This window comes from Mastigoproctus giganteus, chromosome 4 (assembly GCF_048544385.1).
Source record: "Mastigoproctus giganteus isolate SK-2022 chromosome 4, ASM4854438v1, whole genome shotgun sequence".
Classification (NCBI taxonomy): Eukaryota; Metazoa; Arthropoda; class Arachnida; order Uropygi; family Thelyphonidae; genus Mastigoproctus; species Mastigoproctus giganteus.
In genome coordinates this window covers 72,323,407-72,350,726 of record NC_143578.1, presented here as the reverse complement: position 1 = coordinate 72,350,726, position 27,320 = coordinate 72,323,407, and the positions used below count along the sequence as shown (strand labels likewise).

General features: G+C 37.9%; 1 protein-coding gene across 1 annotated transcript in view; it reads left to right on the top strand.

The window, feature by feature from the left end:
• Positions 1-27,320, top strand: part of LOC150086829 (uncharacterized) — a 641,413-nt gene that overhangs the window by 465,129 nt on the left and 148,964 nt on the right. The window contains exon 23 of the mRNA XM_090372286.1: positions 17,908-18,039. Within this exon, the coding sequence (XP_090228412.1) occupies positions 17,908-18,039 (132 nt within the window). The remainder of the gene's footprint in view (positions 1-17,907; positions 18,040-27,320) is intronic.

Genomic DNA, 27,320 nt, shown 5'->3' with positions numbered 1-27,320 from the left:
GCAGGCGAAGGCAGATTACGAGAAATCTTTGGCAAAAGGATGCAAAGAAAAACAGCAAAGAGTTCTTAACTTATGTAAACTCTAGAAGGAAAGGGATGAATCAGATTGGACCACCTAACATAGATGGGTTTACTATTGATGATCATGCTCAGGTAGCTGATAAACTGAATAAGTATTTTGCATCTACATACACATGAGGAGTTATTCAATGAGGCGAGTGCCAGAAGTTTATCAAATGCTCACAGGGAGCTAAGTGATTTGTAATAACTGAGAGTAAAGTGGAGGAGAAATTGTTGAAGTTAAACATAAGGAAGGCACCTGTGGTGGACAGGATCTATCTAGTTATATTAAAGGAGGCAGCAAAGGAAGTAAGCAAACCCTTAGCCATAATTATGAGAGCTTCCTTGGACTCAGGGGAGGTCCCCATGGACTGCAGGTGCGAAAATGTATCACCAATTCAAAACGGGGTTCAAAAAGTGACACAAGTAACTATATACCTGTTAGTGTTACTTGTGTTCAGGGGAAAATAGTGGAATCACTGGTTAAAGAAGCATTGCAGGATCATCTAGACAAGACTGCAGTAATAGTTAAGACATCATGGGTTTTTAAAAGGAGGTCTTGTCAGACCAATTTGATTGGATACTATGATGTGGTCTCAAAGTAACTGAATGCCAAAAATAATTTTGATATCGTATACTTGGATTTCAGGAAAGCTTTTGATACTGTTGCACATGGAAGACTGCCGTACATTTGGAGAAGTATGGCATTAAGGGTAAGTTGCTGTAATGGATAAAGGGATGGTTGAGTGGGAGACAACAGAGAGTGGAAAACAATGGACACTGCTCTTTGTGGACAAATGTTATTAGTGGAGTTCCCCAGGGTTCGGTGTTGGGCCCATTGTTGTTTTGTATATTTATCAATGATATTGATGGAGGTATATCAGGTTTAATGTCCAAGTTTGCAGATGATACAAAGGTTGGCAGGGTTGTTAATGACAGTAAAGACAGTATGCTACTTCAACTGGATCTAGATAAATTGGGAAAATGGGCTGAGAAGTGGCAACTGAAGTTTAACATTGAGAAATGCAAAGTATTGCATACAGGTAGCAATAACCAAAGAGAAACGTACCAACTGTGTGGTACTACACTCAGGGAAGTGAAAAGTGAAAAAGACCTGGGGGTAATTGTGCAGTCAAATATTAAGTTCACTGAGCAGTGCAGATGGGCTGCCAGGCCAGGTCATGGAGTGTTGTCAATAATATATAGGAATTTTGCTAGCAGGGACAGGGAGTTGATTATCCCAATATACAAGGCAATGGTCAGGCCAGAGCCGGCCCGAGGGGGGTGCGAACGGTGCGAGCGCACAAGGCCCCGCGTTTCTGAAGGCCCTGCGCCGCTGACTGATTTTGCAAAATAAAAATGATTTATTTATTTTTTTTATTTTTTTTTGTTTTAATACTGTCGCAAAATCTAGCGACATCGCCATAAAATGGCCATATTTTTAATATACATAAGAAATAAAATGTCAATAATCATGTTATTAACATTATTTGAAAGCCCGCCAAGAATTCCCCAAAGAACACGGAAAAATATATTTTCTTTCAAATATATTTAAAATATCTCTCCTTACAAATAAAAATAATAATTTATTGTAGTTTCATTTGAAATTATTGAATAAATATTCCCCACAAATACGAATATATATATATATATGACAGCTGATCGTACATCGTACGTTTTTATCGCGATTCGCGAGGTTTGAAAATAAATAACATATTAATATCTATTTCGCAACATGACTAGTAGAGACAGAGATGCAGGAAGAAAGTATATGTGTGGCTCTGATAAATTGAAGAAAAAAAGAAAGAGAGAAGAAATTACGGAAAAACAGAGGAACTCCCTCGCAAAATTTTTAAAAACCGAAAATGGTGCAACAAACTGAAGAAACGCATAATTCACAGTTACTGGAAGATCAAACTCGCGGAAATGAAATTACGCCGTGCGACATCCACGAAAACGATCCTGATCATCATAAAGCCACCTCTCGTCCTAATGAAGAGGAAAGCGATGATAAGAAAACTGTAGAACGGAAGATAATCACGAAGCAGAGGGAAAAGTACAGACGGAGGATTTTTTGTCAGCGTCGGACAAGATGAATTATTCCGAGGACCGCAGCTTCAAGAGAATTAACAAAGCGACGAAGACGAAAATATCGATATCAATGATCCTGGTACTTGGCCCGAAATTATAACTGATAAATTTAGAATGGCTATCGTACAAAATGGCGTGACGCAAGTAAAAAACTACGATTTTCTGAAAGATAAAAATAACAGAAGTTTTTCTGAAAATTATTATTTAAGAAAATTAACGAATGGGGAACGTCAAGAACGAAGGTGGTTACTCTACTCAAAGTCATGAAATTGTAATCACAATTACAAAGTCATGAAAGATCAAAATATCATTTACAAGCTATGTACAAATTGTTACAACTTGAAAAGAATTTGAAACTTGGAAACACTATTGACAAAGAACATGAAAAAATAATTAAAAACGAAGCACAGCGTTTAAAATGTGTTTGTGAACGAATAGTGGCTCCAATTTTATCAGAGCATAATTTGGCGTTCAGGGGCAGTAGGGATGCTTTATATAAACCGCACAACAGTAATTTCTTAGGTCTTGTAGAATTACTTGCAAGATTTGACCCAATCATGAAACAACATTTGGTGGGTAGAATCAGCATTGCGTTCCTATTTATCTCATAGAATACAAGATGAACTGATTTCTTCTTTGGCTAAAAAAGTTAGAAAGGAAATAATAAATACAGTTAAGAAAGCTAAGTATTTCACAATTTTATTAGATTGCACTCCAAGACGTAAGCCATCAAGAACAATTATCTGTTATTTTAAGATATGTTAATGTAGATAATTCTGAAAGTGATGTGAGTATACAAGAACGATTTATTTGTTTTGAAACAGTAAAAGACTCGAAAGGAAAAGGGTTATCAGCTAAAATTGAAAGCATATTAGAAAAGGAGAAATTAGATTTAGGGAACTGTCGAGGACAGGGATATGATAATGGAGCTAATATGAGAGGTTTATATAAAGGTGTGCAAGCACTTATCCTGCAAAAGAATTCCAAAGCACAGCATATGCCCTGCGGAGGTCATAGTTTGAATTTAGTTCTTGGAGACGTTTCAAAATCATCTCTTGCAAATTCATTTTTTGGGACTTTACAAAGCATATATAATATTTTTGCAAGTTCTGTAATAAGCTGCGATATATTAAAAGAGCGTGTCAAACATCTTACTCCAAAACCACTGGCCCCAAGTGCCAAGCGATAGGGACCAAGCGATTTTTCTTAAGCGAATTCTAAAGTGATCCTTCCAAGTGATTTTGTTCTCTTTCATTTCTAGCCGCTCTCTTATTCTCAGTTCATTGTAAGTGGTTCTTCACTTAGCAGATTTTAAGTAGAACCCAGGAAGGAAAATCACCTTTCTTTTTAGATTATTTATCCAATTTCTCACTAACAAACTAATCCGCCAGCTGCTTGGTCACTAGGTGCCACTGCTCCTGCCTCCCCGTGGTGGGGCCGGAAACCTGAAAGGAAAAATAATCCTTTCAGGGCTAAGAGGAGCAACAATGGACTTGACAAACCAGGCTTCTCCTGGAATTATGGATCAAACTGATCACAATTGGCAGCAAGATGATCCTAATCCATCTACTGCCAAAAGACAAAAGAAAGATGTGACCCAAACCATCTCGCCACTCTTTCTAATTGTTCATTCCCTATCAGACCAACCAGTTAGTAAACTCTCTCCCTTTGTTATACAGAGGTGTCTAGAACATATAGCTGGTCCACCGAAAATGGTTCGCCGCTTGAAATCAGGCGATCTTCTTATAGAAACGACAAATCATCGACATTCTGAGCTTCTTCTTGAAACCAAAACTTTTGGAGGGATTCCCATCAAAGTCACTCCACATGCCACTTTAAATTCATCTAAAGGGGTTATCGTGGAATGGGACCTCCTAAATAGCTCTGAAGAAGAAATCGTACAAGAGCTACAAAACCAGAATGTCATACATGCCAAAAGAATCCTTATTAAAAAGGATGGAAACCTCGTTCCAACCCACACCATCATACTTACTTTCAGTACTCCAACTCTACCATCATCAGTCAAAGCCGGGTACCTGAATTGCCAGGTAAAGCCATATATCCCCAATCCAATAAGATGCTGCAAGTGTCAAAAATATGGCAATTCCCAAACAGTATGCAGAGGACAAGCTATTTGTGCCACTTGTGGCTCAAAAGAACATACCTGTAAAGAATGCAATACACAGTCTCCTCGCTGCCCAAACTGCAAAGGAGACCACCCTGCCTATTCCAGAGACTGTAATATATGGAAAAGAGAAAAGCAAGTTCAAAAATATAAAACTGAACATAAGATAACATATCAAGAAGCCAAAAAGCAGATACCACTATTTCCAGCAGTGAGATCATATGCAGCAACAGCAGCAACTACAGTGCAGAAAACAAAGGTAATTGCAATACAGACTGACATCACAATCCCGCCTAACATCTCAATAGCAGATTGGGCACGTAATCTTCTTTTACAAACAAAACAAAAAGTTGATCAGGCAATTAATACACCCATTGTAATCCCACCAGATGCTAAAGATCCAACACCAACAAGCAGTATAAATTCCACCAAACCTGTTGAAAAAACACAAAAAAATACTGACACTATGGAAATTGATGAAAAGGAGAAAGAAGATGAACCAGTTCTGGAACTTTACGCAAATGATGACATGGACAGTGGTGGCCGACCAAGCTTCCCCAGAAAAGAAAAAATCAAAACAGATCGATTAAAACAAGCAACTCATCGTAAGTCATCTGAATCAAGTAGTAAACCCAAATAATGCGTACACTTCTACAATGGAATTGTCGTGGCATTCGAAGTAATCTAAGCGATATCAAAGATCTAATTTCCGTATATGCTCCTGCAAGTATCTATTTGCAAGAAACAAACCTAACTCCGCACATAAGTATTTCAATCAAGAACTACAATGTATATAGGCAAGATCGAAAAACCAATACAGGTCATGGAGGAGTCGCCATTCTTGTTGACTCTAATGTTCCATCCAAGCATATTCAGCTACAAACACCCCTTGAAGCAATCGCGGTACGCATCGTGACTGGAATTACCTTGACTATGATTTCACTCTACCTTCCACCTAATCATGCGTATACACTGCAAGAATTTGAGGATTTAATTGAACAATTACCATCTCCTTTTTGTTTGATGGGGGACCTTAATGGGCATCATATCATCTGGGGATCACTTCATACAGACAAAAGAGGACAGATGATTGAAAAACTTATAAATAATAGGAACCTAACACTCTTAAACACAGGTACTCACACCCATGTCCACTTACCAACAGGGACTACCTCTGCAATTGATCTCACCATCTGTTCCCCAGCTCTCTTTCCTCTCCTTGACTGGTCTGTTTCCGATGATCCTTATAGCAGTGATCATTACCCAGTTGTTTGTCACCTACTAGCAAATGATGTACAGCAACCTATAAGAGGTATAAAATGGAAATTTTGCAAAGCAAACTGGGAAAAATACCAATATGCTGCTTCTTTAGATGAGAAAATCATAAGACATACTGATATCAATAATGCTGTTACTCATATCACAAATCAAATAATTTCTGCAGCAAACATTGCAATACCAAAGACAGCTAACCAGTCTCATAAACATTACAAGCAGTGGTGGAATGAAGAATGCTTGGAAGCAAAGAAAGAAAAAAATAAGGCTTGGAATCAATTCAGAAAGTATCCCACCACCACTAAGCTCATAAAATATAAGAAAGCCAGAGCAAAAGCACGCTATATACGCCGGAAATCTCAGAAAGAATCCTGGATATCTTTTGCAAGCAAAATTAATAGAAATACGGACAGCAGAATAATTTGGAATAAAATTAGACAAATTTCAGGCAAATATACAACCGTCCCTAAACCGATCATAAGCTGGAAAGGTCATGACATAACTGAACCAGAAAAAATTGCAAATCTCCTAGGAGAAACATTTGAGGAATTGAACAACGTCATACCGACCAATCTTTCAAACATATAAAGCTCAAATCGAAAAATACAAAATTAATTTCCATGCAACTCATGAGATTTCATACAATCAATCCTTCACTATAAATGAATTGCATAAAGCCCTAGCCAAATCTAAAGAAAGTGCAGCAGGTCCGGATGGAATCCACTATCAAATGATTAAACACCTCCCTAAAAATTCTTTATGCATGCTGTTACTACTATATAATAGGATATACCTTGAGGATACATATCCAGACTCTTGGCGACATTCGTTTGTACTAGCCTTTCCAAAACCTGGGAAGGACCGTTCAAATCCATATAATTATCGTCCCATCGCACTCACTAGCTGTCTAGGTAAAATTTTAGAAAAAATGGTGAATGATCGGTTAACATGGTTCCTTGACTTCCATAACCTCCTGAGTCCTAGTCAATATGGTTTTCGGAAAAATAGATCAACAATAGACATAATGACAAAAGCTGAATCAAATATTCGCAATGCCTTTCTCCGAAACGAACACCTTGTAATGATATGCCTTGATATTGAAAAGGCGTTCGATACTACGTGGAGATATGGTATCCTTCATGAATTGCACAAATTAGGTCTCCGAGGCCATCTACCGAAGTTCCTTCAGAATTTCATGACTAAAATACATCAATAACAGGGAATATACAATCAAGAACAGGGGGTCCCCCAAGGCTCAGTCCTCAGTGCAACCCTTTTCGCTATCAAAATAAACCCTGTAACAGAAGTTATTCCAGCAACAGTTGAAACCTACCTATATGCCGACGACCTCACAATATCATGTCACTCACAGAATATGCGGACAATCAAGAGGCAGCTCCAATGTGCTATTAACAAAATAGAGTCCTGGTCCACCTATAATGGATATCGAATCTCAGTACAAAAGACAGTGGCAATACACTTCTGCAGAAAATGAAAGATGCATCCTGATCCAGAACTAAGGATAAGCAATCAACAAATTCCACTCAAACAGAGTATCCGGCTACAAGGACTAATCATGGATCAAAAATTAAATTTCCTAGAACACATAAAATATCTACGTACAATGTGCTTAAAGAAATTAAACATTCTACGAGCTGTATCAGCCATGACATGGGGAGCTGATCGTTACTCACTTTTGCATGTTTATCGTGCAATGATAAGATCTAAATTAGATTATGGTTCTCCCATTTACTCCTCAGCTAGGAAAAGTGTGTTGAACTGGTTAGATCCAATTCATCACAATGCATTACGTGTTGTTTCAGGAGCCTTCCGTACCTCACCTGTGTATACACAGAGATCCATGAACTCCCACTCAGTCTTCGTAGACAAGTTCTTCTTATGAACTATGCTGCGAAAGTTCAAAGCCTTCCTGGACATCCAACATGGCAATATCTTTATAAACCGAAATGGGAAAATTTATATACGAACAAACCTAATATATGCAAACCTGCAGGCATCCGACTAAAAGAAATACTCTCACAATTGAACTTAAGTATGGATAAAATCTACCAAGATACCCCCACAGCCCTTCCACCTTGGGAAATCAGTTCAGTTGACTGTGACATGGTCCTCATAAAATGGAAACAGAACAATATCCCAAGTCAACATATAAAACAGCTACATTCCTCTTATGTAACGCAATTCTCTGACTATTCTCATCTGTACACTGACGGATCCAAGACGGCCACACACGTTGGTGCTGCTGTTGTATTGCCAAACAGCATAATCTCACAGTCTCTTCCAATAGAGTGCAGTATCTTTAGTGCTGAACTGTTTGCAATAAGTCTCGCCCTAGATCACATTGCCAAAACTTCCCCCGTGAAAAGTATCATTTTCACAGACTCGTTAAGTGCAATATATGCTTTACAGACAGAAGATCATCCATCTCATCCGTATGTAAGAAAAATTCTTTCCTCCTTATCACACCTTAGGAAAAACAAACAAAGAGTCAGATTCACTTGGATTCCTGAACATTCTGGAATACTCGGCAATGAACTTGTGGATGATGCTGCAAAACATCCGTCTAACAAAAATTCTCACTTGCATAAAATACCGCTCAATGACTTTAAAAACATCAATCGAAAAGCCTCTGAAAATATATGGATGCAGATCTGGAAATCTCAAACAAACAATAAATTATACCAAATCAAACAACAGCAGAAATCCTGGAAATCAAGTTTTTGGTCAAACAGACACGAAGAGGTTATCCTCGCCCAGCTTCGCATCGGACACACATATTTAACACACTCTTACCTGCTAATGAAAGACGATCCTCCACAATGCCCTCAGTGTCTGACCACACTAACAGTGAAGCACATCATCATAGAATGTCCACGATACCAAATTGCCCGCCAATCAGCTTTCAAATCGCATTCAAATGAGCCATTAAGCCTTGAACTCATTATGGGAGAAAAAGCAAACGTCAGTGAACTCTTTTCATACCTCAGTTTAATAAACTTAACTAATCATATCTAATAGGTTAAATCAGTAACAATATAACAGGAAATAACAAAACTTGAACAGGCGCAATATAGCCGAAGTTCCTCTTGCGCCATTAAATCCCAAACAACAACAACAACAACAACCAAAACCACTGTCAGAAACGAGGTGGGAATGTCGCCTCGAAAGTGTGAAATCTGTGAGATACCAAGTACCACAATTTTCTCTAGCTTTGAAATACCTTTATGAACATACCAGTGACATGAAAACGAAATCCAATCAATCGAAAATAAACTTACTTCATTTGAATTTTTATTAAGTTTGGTCATTTGGTATGACATACTGAATGAAGTAAATATTGTGAGCAAGATATTTCAAAATTCAAATATAGATATCGGTACTGCAAATTCACATTTAAAAGGCCTTTTAAATTTTTTTGAACAGTATCATGAATCGGGATTCAAATCTTCTTTAATAACTGCAAAGGAAATAGCTGAAGAATTACAAGTGACATCTGAATTTAAGAATCAAAGAACTGGACGAAAAACAAAGCAATTTTGTTATGAAGGAACCGATCAGCCTATTTCATCAGGCGAAGAATATTTCATAATTCAATATTTTCTAGTCATAATCGATAGTGCGATTATTTCTTTTAAGAAAAGATTCGAAATTTATCACGAACATGAGACATCATATGGTTTTTTATATAATTCGGATAATATTCAAAAACTGACTGAAAACGATCTTCTTAAATGTTGCAAAGACTTAAATGCGACCTTGCAAGACAATATTGATTGCATCGATTTATTTAATGAAATCAAAATTTGTCGTCGAGTTTTGCCTTCCAGGATCACAATATTACAATATTTACTGAAAAATAATTTATTTGAATTGTATCCAAAATTTGTTACTGTTCTGAAAATTATATTAACCTTACCAATTACCGTCGCATCTGCAGAAAGATCTTTCTCAAGATTGAAAATAATAAAAAATTACTTGAGATCTAGCATTAGTCAAGAACGATTTACCTCCTTAGCCATTTTATCTATCGAATCCGAAATAGCCAAAAAACTAAATTATGATGATATTATCAACGAATTTGCTATAAAACATGTAAGAAAATGAAACAAAAATCACATATTGTGACCTTATTCGATTAAGTCGCATACCAAATTGTATTTTATAAGTATATGAAGCAATTATTTTTCTTATTTGATTTATTAAAGATTTTTTGTGATTGAAATGTTAATTTTATTAAAATAATTTAATATTTATCATTTTCATGTAATCCTTACTAAACCAATTTGTGCAATGTAATAAATATCAAAATGCAATAAATTATTTTGTTGTACGAAATTTGTATCAAGGCCCCGCAAGTCAACTTTTCACCGGGTCCCGCTTTTGTTCGGGCCGGCTCTGGGTCAGGCCACACCTAGAGTACTGTGTACAGGTCTGTTGGCCTCATTTTAGGAAGGATGTAGAGTTGCTAGAACAACTACCAAGAAGGGCAACAAGATTGGTGAGGGGAAAAAAAGGGATACTCTTACCAAGAAAGGCTTAATTTCTGCAAATTGCAGTGCCTGGAAAGTAGGCACCTGCGAGGTGATCTGATTGAGGTGTATAAGGCCGTGAATGGGCTGAGCAAGCTGAATGCTGATGGGATTCTTCCTCTTGCTCAGGATAAGAACCTGAGGACAGTTTCAAATTGAGAAATGGTAGTTGTAGAATAGATCTGCGGAAATTTGCCTTTAGCCAGCGGGTAGTTGATTGGAGGAACAGGCTTCCATCTTTCGTTGCAGAAGCTAATAGTCGAAATTAATGTAAGTCTGAGGTGGACAGGCATTTGGAACGAACGGAGGGATGAATTGGGGGTTTTTTTTGTTTTTTTTTTGGCTGATGCTGCATAAGCTTGCTTTCTTGCATCGTATGCCTCTTCTAATACTAATGCTAATAAAACATTTTTCATTTCTATGTATTTCATGTTTCAGTTGTCATTAAGAAGAATGCAAATTTCATTTGAAATTCCAAAAAGCAAGGTTGTGATGTATTTAATTTATTTAACTTAGCTTGTATAAGAATGAATTTCCCTACATTCAGAAAGTGATTTCTTCTGTTTTCTTAACAGATATGGAATCAATTTTGCTTTTAGTAAGAACATTTTAACTCCTTTCTTTTTAACACTGTTTTTTTAGCATCTCTGATAGCTGCTCACGTATCAAAATCTGCTTTCACGTGAAAAATGCATGTGTCATTCTCAGTAATAAAAATGGGAGAAAATGGTAAACTTAAACAATAATTATAGGAAACACATTATTTTTCTAGGTGGAATTGCAGACAGTTTCAGTCCTAACTGTCTGCAATTCCACCTAGAAAAATAATTGAGAAAAATTATTAAAAATACAGAGCAATGTTGAGAAAAAGTTGCAGGTTAGGACCCGCAACTTTTCTTCACCATTGCTCTGTACTTGTTGATTAATACTTGATACTCTTAATATCATTAGTACCAACATGTACAATAATATCACTTTTTGTGCTCTTAAACAGATTTTCACACCTCCGATTTATAGGTACCTGGTACCTTCCTTGAAACCAAGGATGTTCTCATAATTATGGCCAAGAGTTTGCGTACCTCCTTTGCTTCTTCTTTTAATATAGATTCCATGAGTCCCAGGTGCCCTAATTCCCTCATTGACCTGATAGTAGCCTAGTTTGTACTTACTGTAGGATTCTGTGTGCCCTGCAAATTAGTCCATGCATTTTTTGATGTAAAAACATCTATGGCGGCACTAGAGTAAAAACAATTGGTAAAATTTTCTTGCAGTGGAAATGACACAATTGATTGTTAACAAAAGTTTTTTTATATAAATGACACAATTGACGTCACTTCCTATTAGGTGGCTGTTAGATTTTAAATGCCACAAATGATGTCACTTCCTAAATGGTGCTAGCGATGCTAACTCAGTCACTAACATTGATTTGGTAGAGTAAGCAGCAGGTAGTAATATTATGCAAGAATAAAAGCTTCAAAGCCACCAAAGAAGCCTCTCGTGTCAAAAAAGGAACGAGTTTAAAAACATGGAGAGCGAAAAAAAATGCAGACTTTAATAAAATCTTCAGATTTTATTAAAGAATATTCTTCCAAGAATATTGTTTCACACAAGACCATTTCATTGCTTTGTTTATATATATATATATACAGGGTGTCTCAAAAATACACGGCATAACTTCAGGAATGAGTTCCTCATATGTAGACAATAAAAATATTTTATATCAACATAATTCCGGAAATGCTTGGTTCCCAAGTTATTAACCGGAATGTCTTATCTCCTACAGGTGATTTCCTTCATCATAAGTTACTGACAGAATCTCGTGGTTTTCCGTTCCGACCATGTACTCAAATCAGGAGAAAGCAGATATGCACTTTATGTACGGTTTGGCAAACGGCAATGCTCTGGAGGCTCGGCATTTGTAACCACAAAAAGTTCCCAGAATTAAGATGTCCAGACAGGAAAACGTTTGAAGGTATCCATCACCACCTTTGTGAACATGGGACCTTTACACCTTGTGCTGCCGACAGAGGACGATCAAGATCTACGACTCCTGAAGTAGAGTGGTGGACCAACTGCCTGGTCTTCATGCTCACTGATTTAGACCCACTAGATTTTTTTCTTGTGGGGGCCATTTAAAGTCATTGGTGTATTCAACTCTGGTAGGTGATCTGGAAACTCTCTGCAATCGAATTGTGGCAGGTTGTGAGAAAATATGAAACATGCCAGGAATTTGGCATCGTCTTTGCGAGTCCATGAGATGTTGATGTGAGGCCTGTATTCAGGCAGAAAGTGGACATTTTGAACAATTACTATAAGGTGATGTGAACAGTTAAGTGTCGTAGACAGACCTTCAAAACTCGGAAACCAAGCATTTCTGGAACTAGGTTGATATAAAATATTTTTATTGTCTACATATGAGAAACTCATTCCTGAAGTTATGGCGTGTATTTTTGAGACACCCTGTATGTATATATACGTGTGTGTAGTAGTAGTAGTAGTGGCATGTGATGCAAGAAAGCAAGTGTATGAGCTTATGCAGCATCAGCCAAAAAAAAAAAATCACACCATTCCCTCCAAATGCCTGTCCAGTTCCTCCTTAAATTTATTTAACCTATCAACTTCCACAGCGACAGATGGATGTTTGTTCCAGCAATTAACCACTCGCTGGCTAAATGCAAATTTCCGCACATCTATTCTACATCTGTCTTTTCTTAATTTGAATTTATGCCCCTTTAGGTTCATAATCTGAACAAGTGGAAGGATCCCATCAGAATTCAGCGTGCTCAACCCATTCAAGGCCTTATACACCTCAATCAGATCACCACACAGGTGCCTAGTCTCCAGCCACTGCAATTTGCAGAACTTAAGCCTCTCTTAGTAAGAGGATCCCTTCATTCCCCTCACCAATCTTGTTGCCCTTCTCTGTACACACTCAAGCAAATCTACATCCTTCCAAAAATGAGGCCTCCAAACCTGTACTCAGTACTCAAGGCGTGGACTGAACATTGTCTTATACAGAGAGACAATCACCTCCTTTTCCCTGCTATCAAAATTCCTATATATCATTGACAAAACCCCATTACCTGCCCTGGCAGCCTGTCTGCATTGCTCAGAAAACTTCATATCTGACTGCACAATTACTACCAGGTCTTTTTCATTTTCTACCACCTTAAGTGTAGTACCACACAGTTGGTACATTTCTCTGGGGTTACTTCTACCCATATGCAGTACTTTGCATTTGTCAAGGTTTAACTTCAGTTGCCACTTCTTAGCCCATCTGCCCAAATTATCTAGATACTGTTGCAGTAGCACACTGCCATTACTGTCATTAACAACACTGCCAACCTTTGTATCATCTGCAAACTTCGACACTAATCCTGATATACCTTCATCAATATCATTGATAAATAAACAAAACAACAGTGGACCCAAAACCGAACCGTGTGGGAATCCACCAATAACATTAGTCCACGAAGAGCAGCACCCATTAATTACCACCCTCTGTCTTCTCACACTCAACCATCCTTTTATCCATTGTAGCAACTTACCCTTAATACCATTCTGCTCCAATTTGTACAATAGTCTTCCATGCGCAACAGTGTCAAACGCTTTCCTGAAATCCAAGTATATGATATCAAAATTATTTTTTGCATCCAGTTCCTTTGTAACCACATCATAATATCCTATCAAATTTGTCAGACAAGACTTTTCCATAACAAACCCATGCTGTGTCTGAATTATTGCTGCAGTCTTGCCTAGGTGATCCTGCAATGCATCTTTAACCAGTGACTCTATTATTTTACCCGGAACAGAAGTTAAACTAACTGGTCTGTAATTACTCGTGTCACCCTTCGATCCCCCTTTGTGAATTGTGCATACATTTGCACATCTCCAGTCTATGGGGACCTCCCCTGAGTCCAAGGATGCTCTCATAATTATGGCTAAGGGTTTGCTTAGTTGCTTTGCCGCCTCCTTTAATATAACTGGATAGATCCCATCCACCCCAGGTGCCTTTCTTATGTTTAACTTCAACAATTTCTCCTCCACTTTGCTCTCAGTTATTTCAAAATCATTAAACACCCTGCTACAATTTGATAACCTTCTGCCATTTTCAAACCTTGATAACTCCTCATGTGTGAATGTAGATGCAAAATACTCATTCAGTTTGTTTGCTATCTGAGCAGGATCATCAACAGTGGAACCATTGATATCAAGTGGACCAATCGGATTCATCCCCTTCCTTTTAGAGTTTATATAAGTAAAGAAATCCTTGCTGTTTTTATTAGCATCTTTTGCGAAAGATTTCTCGTAATCTGCCTTCGCCTGCCTAACCTCCTTTGTGACCTGATTACAGACTAGCTTATATCTGCCATAGGCTTCTGAGTCGCTTGATAATTTATATGCATCCCATGCATTTTTCTTCTCTGTCACGAGTCTCATTAGTTCATTTGATAACCATTTAGGCCTAAACCTTGAACAAGATTTCTTAATAGGTATGAAACTTTTAGTAGCATCCATTATTAATTCCTTGAATGCTTCCCACTTAGAATTTATTGTTGGTAACATCGTCAGTTGATCCCATTGTACCGAATTTAAAAACTGTCTGAGACCACTGTACTCACCTTTTCGGAAGCACAAACCGTTTCCTTTACCTCTGATGGTAATTATATCTTTAAGTAAATCCCACATCAGTACACTGTGATCACTGCCACCTAGTGGTTCCTTTATCTGCAAATTCTTAATACACGAATGATCACTGCTGATAACCAGATCAAGAGTAATACCCTCTCCAGTTGCCTCTCGAACATGCTGCTGCAGGAAACAGTCATCCAATAAATCCACAAAAGTCTGACTAGTGTATGAGTGACCAACCCACAAGTTCCAGTCAATATCTGGGAAGTTAAAATTCATCATTATAAGACATTCTGATTTACTAGCCCACTCTATTTCTCTGTACAATTGTTCATTGTACTCATTCGAGTCATTAGGCCTATAACACACTCCTACTCTTATTTTTGCTTTCGCAGTGCTTATGTCACACCAAACTGACTCAACAGTGCACTGTTCATCTATATCAACTGGATGCACTTATTTTGATTTTATGTTTTTCTTAATTAACAGCATAACACCTCCTTCCTTCCTATCCTGTCTATCCTTTCTGTACACATTGTACTCCCCAAATTCCAGTTCTGCATTCCTTATATCTTTGTGACACCACGTCTCTGCTATCCCAACAATATCCGCCTTTGATGTCTTGACCAGCACTTCAAATTCATCAAATTTATGTACTATACTTCTAGTATTGGTATACGTGCAAGTATACATGCACCTATTCTTATTCTTAGTTACCCTAACACATCCCATATACCCACCTGTTTCACGATCACTGCCATCAGTCCTTTAAACCCCCAGCGCCTCTTGCTCCAGGTCGCTACTTATTCTAATAGGAGTTTTGCAAGAATCACTTTCACTTCTGCCAGTGGCTACTGTTAATCTTTTAGTCCGTGTATCCTTGAAGCTAGCAGTTTTCTGACCCACCTAACAATGCATCAATAGCATCAGCAGATATTCTTGCACCATTTCTATTTAAGTGTATCCCATCCCTGTAGAAGCAATCTCACCTGTTAACAAGCACAGACCATGCTGAAAAAAATTCTACCCCTTGAGCCTTGCACAATCTTTCCAGGGCCGAATTGATTGACAAGGCTCTTATCATGTATTCCCTCCTATCGTGTCTGGGCAGAATTGCAGACACTTTCAAATTTTACCCTGACTCGCCACTTTTTTTTTGCAACATTGACCTGTACTTGTTAAGTAAATCTGCTGATCTACTACCCTTAATGTCATTGTTGCCAACGTGTACAACAGTATCACCTTTTGTGCACTTAAAAGATGATATAAGCTTTACAATGTCGTCAACATTTGCCCCTGGCAGACATACCCTGGTCCAGTTCCATCTATCCTTTTTACACAATATATTCCCGTCTCCCTGACAATAGGGTCACCAACAATAACTAGTTTCTTTGGGACCAGCGCAGCGCATTCTGCCTTGGAGTTGCCGCAGTGTTGCCTGATTCCCAGGAGTGAGCTCTGGCATTGAGTTGGCAGCTGAGAGCTTGATGGACCCCTCATATTAATTTCTTCGAAGACATCTACCCTACATCTGAAGCTCTCATAGACGCCCAGTAGAAAGCTGAGTTGATGCCTAATTTCTAGACACTCTCTGCACCTGGCATACAAACAAAGACATCCTCCTTGGCTAGCTCATGTTCTGTTCCAGAGAGTTCGGCAAACATTTCACAGGTTGCACATTTTTTTAGGCTGTGATGCATTGGAAAATTTTCCCCCTCAGTTCTCCCTCAAGTCACAGCACTCCTGCCTCTTTGTGCCCGTTGCTTTGCTGCTCTAGTCTGAGGCATGATATTTTAAATTAATAAGATCAATAAATTTAATCAATTAATTGTCAATACTAATTGTCAGTGATGCGTATTACGCTCTATAATTTTATGTTAGAGCTGCCTCACACACACACACACACGTGTGTGTGTGTGTGTGTGTGTGTGTGTGTGTGTGTGTGTGTGTGTGTGTGTGTGTGTGTGTGTGTGTGTACAGTGTGTTTCAAAAACGATGGTCAATAATTTAAAGGTGAAAAGTGCAAACTAAAATAAGCAAAAAAGTCCCAATGAACATCGGGCTGCAAATGAACCATTTTCGAAATAATGCACATTTTCTATTAAGATCTGTCACTGACTATGGGAGCAGTGGTTTAGCAAAAAGCTGTGAATCTTTTGCTAAGAGTGGTTTTATTAAACATAAGATAATACATTTTTAATTTTTGGTTGCAACTTGATGAATGTGCACCTGTTGGGTTGCCTTCAGCGGGGAAATGCTTCTTGGTACAAACATGCAGCCTCGAGTGCACTGCCATTGCTTTACCATACATGAAGTGCATGTCCCGCATACCCTTTGTTGCTGTTGACTTTGTTTGACTGTCTTTGTTTCCATATTGACTATCCTTTGACAAGTACTAGTATGCCTGCTACATCTCAGAGCATTGAGAGAGCGGAAATGGAGAGAATGAGCATAACCTAACCTAAACAAACAAGTCAGCAGTGGATCCCAACTCTGTACAGTTAACCTTGTAAGTGGTGGATCCCAACTAGAAATGTGCAATATCTCTAAAACGACTCACTTAAGGACCCTAGGCTTTTCACTTTTGAAAATGTTCACTAGGCTTTTTTTTTTTTGCATATTGTAGTCTGTACAGTTCACCTTTAAATTATTGACCATCACTTTCGGAAGTGTGTGTGTGTGTGTGTGTGTGTCTGTGTGTGTCTGTGTGTGTGTGTGTGTGTGTGTGTGTGTGTGTGTGTGTGTGTGTGTGTGTGTGTGTGTGTGTGTGTGTGTAAGAGTAAGAGTAAGAATACTATCGGCATTTAGTTTACACAATCCTCCTCTCTTTCCTGATGGAAAGAGAGGAGGATTTTAATAAATTCCAACACAGTTTAGATTTTATTAAGCAGTCCACTTATTCTTTATGTTCAAAACTTATTTTGCTTATTTTTGCATCTGCTGCTACAGTGTTTTATCCCCTCTCAAAAGTGATGCTATTCATGGCTGTTTACTGAATTCTCCCTCTTCCTGATATTCGTTTTAATTACTGCTTTATAACTGGATTACATTTCCTTTACCATTGGATGAATTATAAATATATTTTTCCACACCACATTGCATTTTCTGTTTGACTTTTCCCATATTATTATAATTTAGAATCTTATGCCATGAATTGTTCTTATTTTAATTTTAGATATTGATGAATGCACAAGATTTCGAAATCAAGTTTGCTCTGCCAACTCTGAATGTGAAAATACCATTGGTTCCTACACTTGTAATTGCAAAACTGGGTTTAAAAAAGCTGATGATGATCGCAATTGTATTGGTAAGTTTACAGTATATAATGGCTGAAGTACAAGTATATAGTAATTTTGCCTTGTCAGCCTCTTTTATAAGACAGTTATGAAGAGATTATAATCTCTTCATAACTGCTTTTACACTACTGATCAAAATTTAAAACATAGATCTCCATATCCTGAATTAAGTTAAGTTCTAGCCATATTTCTATTTTAAATATTTAAAGTAAAATTTAAATTATATTCTTAGGCAGAGAATGGAACAGTACTCTCCTTACAATGTCGGGTATGTTTTCTGTTCAGAAAGAGATAACGAATGTGCAGTAATTGAACCAAAAATAATTAAAGCCCCAATTATTCTTGAAATTAAAGTCCATTGCACATTATGAATTAACTGTTATTGATGTTAAGGGGGTGGGGGGAATTCCTTGACACATTGAGCACTTTGATCATATTGTACTAGTTACTATGGTTTATGCCCATATTATCTTTGTACAGTTATGCATTCATATAAGCTGAAAAAAAAAAAAAACGCTAAATGGTGTATGTCACGGAAAATTCGATGCCATCTACATGAGATTAGCTAACTACAGACCTGAATTAGATTCCTTTAGTCTCCAAAAGGATTTTAACCCAGACCTCACTAAGTGAGTGACAAGTTAGCTTTTTTTTTTTTTTCTTTTTATGAAACCAGAAAAAAAAAAAAAAAAAAGTATTAGAACCTATAGCATTTAATATCGTGCATGAGTTGAAGGCTAAAAATATACCACATACCCATTGATATTAGACTTGAATTTCTGTAGATTATTAGCTTTTGGGAAATTCACCAAAAAAAAAAAAAAAAAAACACTCTCTATCCACCCTTCCAATAATTTTTCTAGTTCTTCCTTGAATTTATTCAAACTGCCTGCCTCCACAACAGCAGATGGAAGTTTCCATCAGCCAACCACCCACTTGCTGAAGGCAGACCTCCTCACATTTATCCTGCAATTATCCTTCCTCAGTTTGAATTTATGTCCCTTCAGATCACCTCACAGGATGGCGCCTCCGTAGCCAGGTGGGAAGGAGCAGCAGCAGTGCGTAGCACACGCTTCTTGATTAGACCGAGGTTCGAGCCCGTCACCACCAAATACGGAGGATGCGGAAAGGTTAAGGGAATGACCACCGCATATTCCCGGAGCAATATGGCCTTAGTTGCTAATGCTCCTAAAAACCAAATAAGAAGAGAAACCTCACAGGGTGTCTAGTCTCAATCCCTGCAATTTGATGAACTGAAGCTTGTCTTGGTAAGACCTTCCTTACATTCCCTTTGCCAATCTTATTGCCCTTCTCTGCACCCATTTCAGCAGATCTACATCCTTTCTAAAATGAGGTCTCCAGACAGGAGTACCCGAGATGCAGTATTCAATATTTTTGCAGTACTCAATATGTGGCTGAACTATTACCTCACAAAATGGGATAATCACCTCCATATCCCTGCTGGTAAAATTTCTGTATATCTATCATAGAAAAAATCACACGAGCTGTCCTAACATCCTGTCTGCACTGCTCAGAGAACTTCATATAGATTGCACAATTACCTTCAAGTTTTTTTTTTTTTTTTTTTCACTACCTGAGCGAAGTACCACACGTTTGGTACATTACTCTGGGTTTATTGCTATCTGTATGCAATACTTTGCAGTTGTCAATGTTACTCTTCAGTTACCATTTCTCAGTCATTGGCCTAATTTGTTTAGATTTTGTTGCAGCAGCTTACCCTGAAGACTGTCATTAACCAGCTTGCCAGGCTTCACATCATCTGCAAAACTTAGACATTGAGATGATATACCTTCATCAGTATCATTAATAAATAAAGTAAACAACAATGGTCCCAGCATTGAACCCTGGGAAACTTCTCTAATAGCATTAGTCCATGAAGAGCAGTGCCCATTCATAATCTCTCTGTCTTCTCTCACTCAACCATCCCTTTATCCATAGCAATAACTTCCCCTTGATGCCACATTGCTCCAATTTGTACAGCAGTCTTTTATGTGCAACAGTATCAAAGGTTTTCCTGAAATACAAGTATATGATATCAAAATTATTTTTTGTATCCACTTCCTTTGTTATTGCAATATAAAATCCAATTATATTTATCTGACAGTATCGCCCCTTAACAAATCGATGCTGTGATGGCTGTATAAGTGCATTCCTGTCTAGATGATCCTGCATTACTTCTTTAACCAGAGATTCTGTTATTTTTTTTCCCCAGAATACAAGTTAAGCTAACAGGTTGGCAATGCAATTACTTGTGTCACCCTTTGATCCCTCTTTGTGAATTGGTTTGCGCATCTCTAGTACATGGGACCTCCTCTGAATCCAAAGATGCTCTCACAGTTAGTGCCAAGGGTTTGCTTACCTCTTTTGCTGCCTCCCTTAATATAATTGGATAGATCCCATCAACCACTGGTGCCTTTTTTATGTTGAGCTTCATAAATTCCTCTTCCACCTTCCTCTAAGTTATCACAAAATCATTTAGCTCTCTCTATTCGATTCTGATGCACTTTTGGAATTCCCCTCAATAAAAAACTTCTCATGCTTGAATGTTGATGCAAACTACCTATTCAGTTTGTCAGGAACCTGGGCAGGATTATCAACAGTTAAACCAACATCATCAAGTGGACCAATGTAATCCAACCCCTTCCTTCTGCTGTTAATATAAGTAAAGAAGGCTTTTCATTTCTTGACATTCTTTGCCAGAGACGTCTCATAATTTTCCTTATCCTTCCTAACGTCCTTTGTGACTTGATTGCAGGCTAGTTTATATCTGCCATAGGCTTCTCTGTCACCAGATAATTTATATGCATCCATGCATTTTTCTTTTCAGGCACAAGTCTCAGTTTATCTTACATCCATTTAGGTCTAAGCCTGGAATGGTATTTCTTATTTGGTATGAAAAGCCTTGTAGCTTCTATAAGACTTTTCTACAGCTACTTCCCTGAATGTGTCCCATTGAGCATTTGCTGCTGGCAACATCATCAGGTGGTCCTACTGTATAGAATTTAAAAACTGTCTGAACCATTGTAATTGCCCTTATGGAAGCAAAAACTCTTCCCTTTATCCTTGATGGTAATGTCGTTAATTAAATCTCACATTAGTACACTGTGATCACTGCCACCCACAGGGTCCTTTACCTCCAGGTTCTTAATGTATGAAGAGTTGCTGCTGATAATGAGATAGAGTATTGCTTCCTTTTGTTGCTTCTCTAACATGCTACTATAGAAAACAGTCATTGAATAAATCAACAAAAGTCTTGCTAGTGTGTGAGTAATCAATCCTCAAGTTCCAGTCAATATCTGGAAACTTAAAATCCCCCATTATAAGACATTCATATTTACTGGCCCACTATTTTTGGAACATGTTTGATTTGAAATGAGTGGTAATTACAAATATCAATTTAGAAAACGTTGCTTATGGAAGTATCTATAGTAAAGTCATGCATCAGAAACTGAACATCTATAAGACAAAGAATAGATAGACTTTGTAAGAGATCAATCATTAATTAACCTGACTTCCCTCTTTTGAATGGTGTCCAAGAAACTTGGAGAGGTTTTGGGGGCTATCATAGGGCAGGTTTGAGATTCATACACAGTGTGAGTATAGTCCCAAATAATGTGAAAAGAGAAATAATGCCAAGACTGAAAAAGAACACCCAGTTTTTTGGATGCAGTGTGTGAAATATTTGCTATATGCATATACCAAGAGAGATCATAAGTCAGAGTAATCCCTAATAGAGAGATGTTATCTGATCTTGTCTAAAGATCTGAGTATCATTGAAAATAAGCAAGGAGCAGTAGACTTTTTTGTGAGAAATTAGGCAGAACTGAGTTTTAGAAGAATTGAAGTTAACCAAATTTTATTCTCCCCATTGGAGAATTACTTGGAGATCGGAATTTAAGGATTTGGTGGTGGATATTCGAGAAGTCGAACCTGTTTGTGCAAGATAAGGTTTGTCAATCTGGAAGGCAGAATTTAGTATGCTATTTTCAGCAAAACTTTGGATAGGATTTTGAATCAGTGGAAGAAGATAATTAGTGAAGAAGTTAAAAGACAGAGAGCCATCTACCATCACCATCAGTGAGCAGTCAGAGAGAAAGCTGGATATCCAGATGCAAAAGATAGCTGGCAATCCATAAGACTGGAGTGCTTGTTTAGAAGACCTTTATGCCAAACATGACCAGAAGCCTTAGAAATGTCAAGAGCAACTGCTTCAGTTTTAACCAAACTTTTCTATTGAATTTGTCTGAAGATGAGGAACATAATCCAATATATCACTAACAAATTGACTTTGATAGACTCCATATTGGCAATCATTGATCAGATGGAAGATTTCGAAATAGTGTAAAAGTTAATGGATTTCTCCATTACTTTGGAAATAGTAGAGGTAAGTCATGTTGCAATAATTGGAAGGAAGGGAAATTGTCACCTTTTTTAGAAACTGGATTGGATATGAGCAAATTTCCAAGTTTTGAAATTTGTTCATATCCATCCCAAAAAAAAAAGCCACTGAAATAAGAAAGGGTAAAGAGGAGATACAGAACAGGTGCAATATCAGGTGCACAATTTTTGAGAACAAGTGGAGATGTACATCGGGACCTGGCTTTCTTTGGCATCTAGATTGTTCAGAATTCTTCTAACATCCTTCTGTCACAAGACCATGGGAGGTATTGAGTGGAGTTTCTTGGGTTATCATGACAGCAGAGGGGGGGGGGGGTTACCAAGATTGCTAATACAAAAGTTAGAAGAAAAATAAGATGCTACAGTAGTAAGTTGGTTTTGTCTTTAGCTGAAGATGCAATAGAATCAACTTGTTGTAACAGAGGTAGGAGTAGGAGGTTTGGTTAGAAGCCAGTTGTAATATGCTACATTCTTATATAGCAAAGATGAACCTGGGTTACAAAATTGTATGTATTATTGCAGCCAACTCCAGTCTATCCTCTAATTTCCTTATACCTTTCCTGGTATCTTTTAATCCAAGGCAATCCTTGTTTGTGGGAAGTATGTAAAACCTTATTGTGCATTATCTTCAGTTTTACAATTACTTTTTTTTTCTGTTTGTTTAAATTGCACTGAGCAAAAATCTAGTGAATTATTAAACATGCAGTAAAGTAATCTTTTCCTATTTTTCAATAAATATGCATTTAAATTAATTAGGAAACATGGTTAGTCCCAGACATATTTATAATTGGATAATCTATAAAATTTAAATTAGAACTGAAAAATTGTTAAATTATTAAAAGTTTTGTAAATATAATGATAGTTTAGTCCACCTAGCTAAAAATGCTGACTAAAGTGATATTCAAGCCTCGTGTGTCACCCATCATAACAGTCCTTTTTTTCCACTTGTTTAGAGAAGTTTGGATACAAAACTTGTTTGTATCCAGAGAGAGAGAGAGAGAAAGAAAGATTTCTTTAAATATTAATCTGTGCTTTTCAGCTTACATAATATGCCAGTTGGCACATAAACATCATAAAGATGAACTAGTAATACATGGCAAATATGAATTGGAACCTCCAGAGCAAAGTGCTTCCTCTCTTCCATCATGTAATGCAAGATGTGCCTTTTACAGTTATGATGGACATCATATTGAGACTCGGCATTTCTTACATTTTCAGATCTTTAAAATGGTTTTCAGTTAGCCACGAAATGCATTAGATGAAATCTATTGGTAAAAGCAGTGATAGTCAGAAAACAGCTTTTACCAATAGTTCCTTGGTCTTTGAGGTAGTCACAGACATTCTCTCAGATATGCCAGACAAGCTGTACTTGTTACCTGGGAGTCTAAAACGCTGATGGAACTGATATTCGGGTGACATTCAAGTTAAGTGGACCCAATTTCGGCGAAGTCCGGATGGTCTGTGGCAGCCAAATCCTTTGCTTGCACCTTCACGATGGTGGGACTGTTAGTAATCCTGGATATAACTTCCATGCACAAGCACAGAGTGGGTGACCAGCTAGGTGTGAAGTAACATAAGCAGGGGTTGAGGGGTGCCACCCACACCGCATGGAGGAATGCTGCCCCTCTATGTTACCAGGCAGTACTATCTCATCAACTCTCATCAACCAGTGAAATACCACCACTTTGCTTATTAAAGACTTGAAGTGGTGGAACCCATGTTTAGTCTCCAGAGCTAAGTTCCGATCAACCCTTCCCCATCTCTTCCATCATGCAATATGATTGATGACTTTTAAGGTTATGATGAACATCGTGGCAAGATCCAATCTTCCTTACATTTCGAGAGTACAGCTCTAAAACGGTGTTTGCAGGCTGGCCAGTGTTTGCAGTTGCCAAAATTATTCGCTGTATGATTTCTTTCGCCTCAAAGGTGGTACTTGTGCATATGTCCGTTCTGATATTCCCTGTCAAAGATTGGTAATTTGAAATCTCCTCTTTTCGATCTTCTCTGGCTTAAAATCTCTCTACATCACTGTGTCAAATTCATCTGTTGTCTCTACCATTCTTCCAATTCCACTAATCACTTGGAGCTCTTTGATTTCCTCTCTTTGCAACTTGACTTTCTCCAGTCCAACTTTCCTAACACTGAGGTAATTTTCTTGGTGATATTAATGTCACAACTCTAGCTGGCTTCCATTTTCTAGTCACACCGACCCAGCTGGTCAAGATGCTGAAGTTTTTGCAATTACTAATGACCTTGCACAGATTGTTCACATACCTACAAGAATACCAGACAATCCTAACCATACAGTCAAACATGCTGATCTTTTTTTCACAAACAACCCTTCTAAGTACACGGTCAAAGTGAGAGGTCCTTTAGGCACCTCAGATCATAACTTGGTGATTGTCTCTTATCCAATGGAGCTTTATCTCGTGGCTATTCCCAACCTCATATTGTTTGGCATTACAAGAATGCAAAAAGGGATGACCTCCGAGATTTCTTTTCTTCTTTTCTTTGGTCGGATTACTGTTTCAAAACTTCTGATGTCAACGTTTACTCATATCACATCGGTGAAATTATTCTTGCAGGAATGGAATCCTTTATCCCACTTTCCACTTTAAAATCTCGTCCTTTATCTAAACCTTAGTTTTCCAATAAATGCGCCGAGGCTGTTCAAGAGAAGAACAATGGATATTGTAATTGTCTTGTTTCTAATTCTTCAGTTTCATTTTCTATCTACACCAAAGTTCGCAACAATTGTAAAGCAGTTATTAATCAGTCCAAACTAGAGCTTGAACAGGCTAAGAATGGTAGCCGAGCGTTCTGGTCCCTTGTGAAAGCTATTGGCCCCAACTTTTGCCCATCTCTGCTACCACCTCTGTCCACACCAGATGATTCTGTTGTCACTTCAGCCAAGGATAAAGCTGATCTGCTAGCATCCCATTTTTCTTCCAACTCATGTATTAATGATCTTGGTAAAACACCTTCCACCATTCCCAACATGCTCCATTCAATGCCTCCTGTGGTCTTCCATCAAAAGGATGTCAGAAGGATTTTGACGAATCTTGATGCTAAGAAAGCTCCAAATCCCAATGATATTTCTCCAGTTGTTCTCAAAACCTGTGCTCCTGAACTTACTGCTGTTCTTTGCCACCTTTTTTGACTTTCTTATTCCAAAAGTGTTTTTCCTACTGCTTGGAAATTTGCTCATATCCACCCAGTTCCTAAAAAGGGTGACAAATCCCTCCCATCCAATTATCGTCCCATTGCAATTATTTCTACGCTTTCTAAAGTAATGGAGAAATCAATTAACCACCAACTCTTAAACTACCTAGAAACCTTCTGTCTGTCAGATCGGCAGTATGGATTCCATCAGTGTCGATCCACTGGTGATATTCTCGCTTATGTTACTCATTTAAGACTAATTCAATGGAAAAGTTCGGTGAAACACAAGCAGTTGCTCTTGACATCTCAAAGCTTTATCGTGTTTGGCATAAAGGTCTTCTAAACAAGCTTCCATCTTATGGTTTGCCAACTGTTTTTTGTAATTGGTTATTCAGTTTTCTCTCTGATCGCTCACTGTGAGTGATGGTAGATGGTTCTCTGTCTTCTAACTTCTCTACTAATGCCGGTGTCCCACAAGATTCAGTTCTTTTCCCCACTCTTTTCCTCTTGTATATTAATGACCTTCTTCCATTGACTGGAAATCCTATCCATAGTTTTGCCGATGATAGCACATTGCATTCCACTTTCCATTTTAAGAAACCTTGTCCTGTTCAATCAGCTTTAACTTCTCTAAAATCTGCTACCAATTCCTTAAATGCCGATCTCCAGGTAATTCTCCAGTGGGGCAAAGACAACTTAGTTGATTTCAGTCCTTCTAAAACTGAAGTCTTGTCTTTATCTCGCAAAAAGGATTCTTCTGCTCCTATGCTTATATTTGGTGACACTCCGATTTCTAGGCAAAATGATATATCTCTTTTGGGGATTACCTAATCTCTGGGAATGTCTAATCTCTCTTGGCATGAGCACATTTCAAATATTGCTTCCTCTGCATCTAAAAAACTTGGTTTTCTCTTTCGCTCTCGGCGTTACTTTTCTTCCAAACAGCTATTCACTCTTTACAAATCGCAAATCTGCCCTACCATGGAATATTGTTCCCACATCTGGGGTGGTGCCCCCAAAACCTCTCTCAGGCTTCTTGATTCTGTTCAGAAGAGGGCAGTTAAGTTAATTAATGATTCATCTCTAACAGAGTCTCTCCACTCGCTGTGTCATAGACATACTGTTTCTGCTGCATGCCTATTCTACAGATACTTCCATGGGCACTGTTCTGCTGAATTGGCTTCTATAATTCCCACTCTCTCTTTCAAAACAGTCTGAACACATGCCGCCACCAGCCAACATCCATTTCCTGTCCAACTTCAAACTCACAGAACCAACTTTTCATCTTCCTCATTTATTCATTCAAATGCCGTTTTCTGGAACAACCTTACTTCGTAAGTATTTCCTGAAAATTACAGTCTACAGAAGTTCAAGTCTAATATCAAATCTTTTGTCTTCTCAACCTCCAACTCAAGCACGGTACTAAGTATTATTGATTCCAATACCTCTCATCTTTGGGGTTTACATAAAAAAAAAAAAATTATATAGGTGAGCCAAAAAACTGCTTTCCAATAGATTTTACCATATATAAGTGAGCAAGAAAACTGCTAGACTGGGAGTGGGGATACATAGAATAATAGATAAACAGCAGACAAAAACAGTGGAAAAGGGATCTTTATGTTTGCTTCTTTTGAGACATAGCATGGAAAGTAAGATCACAGCTTAGAAGGCCTGCTGGGGCCCTCATAGAATAAGCAGATACATGGGC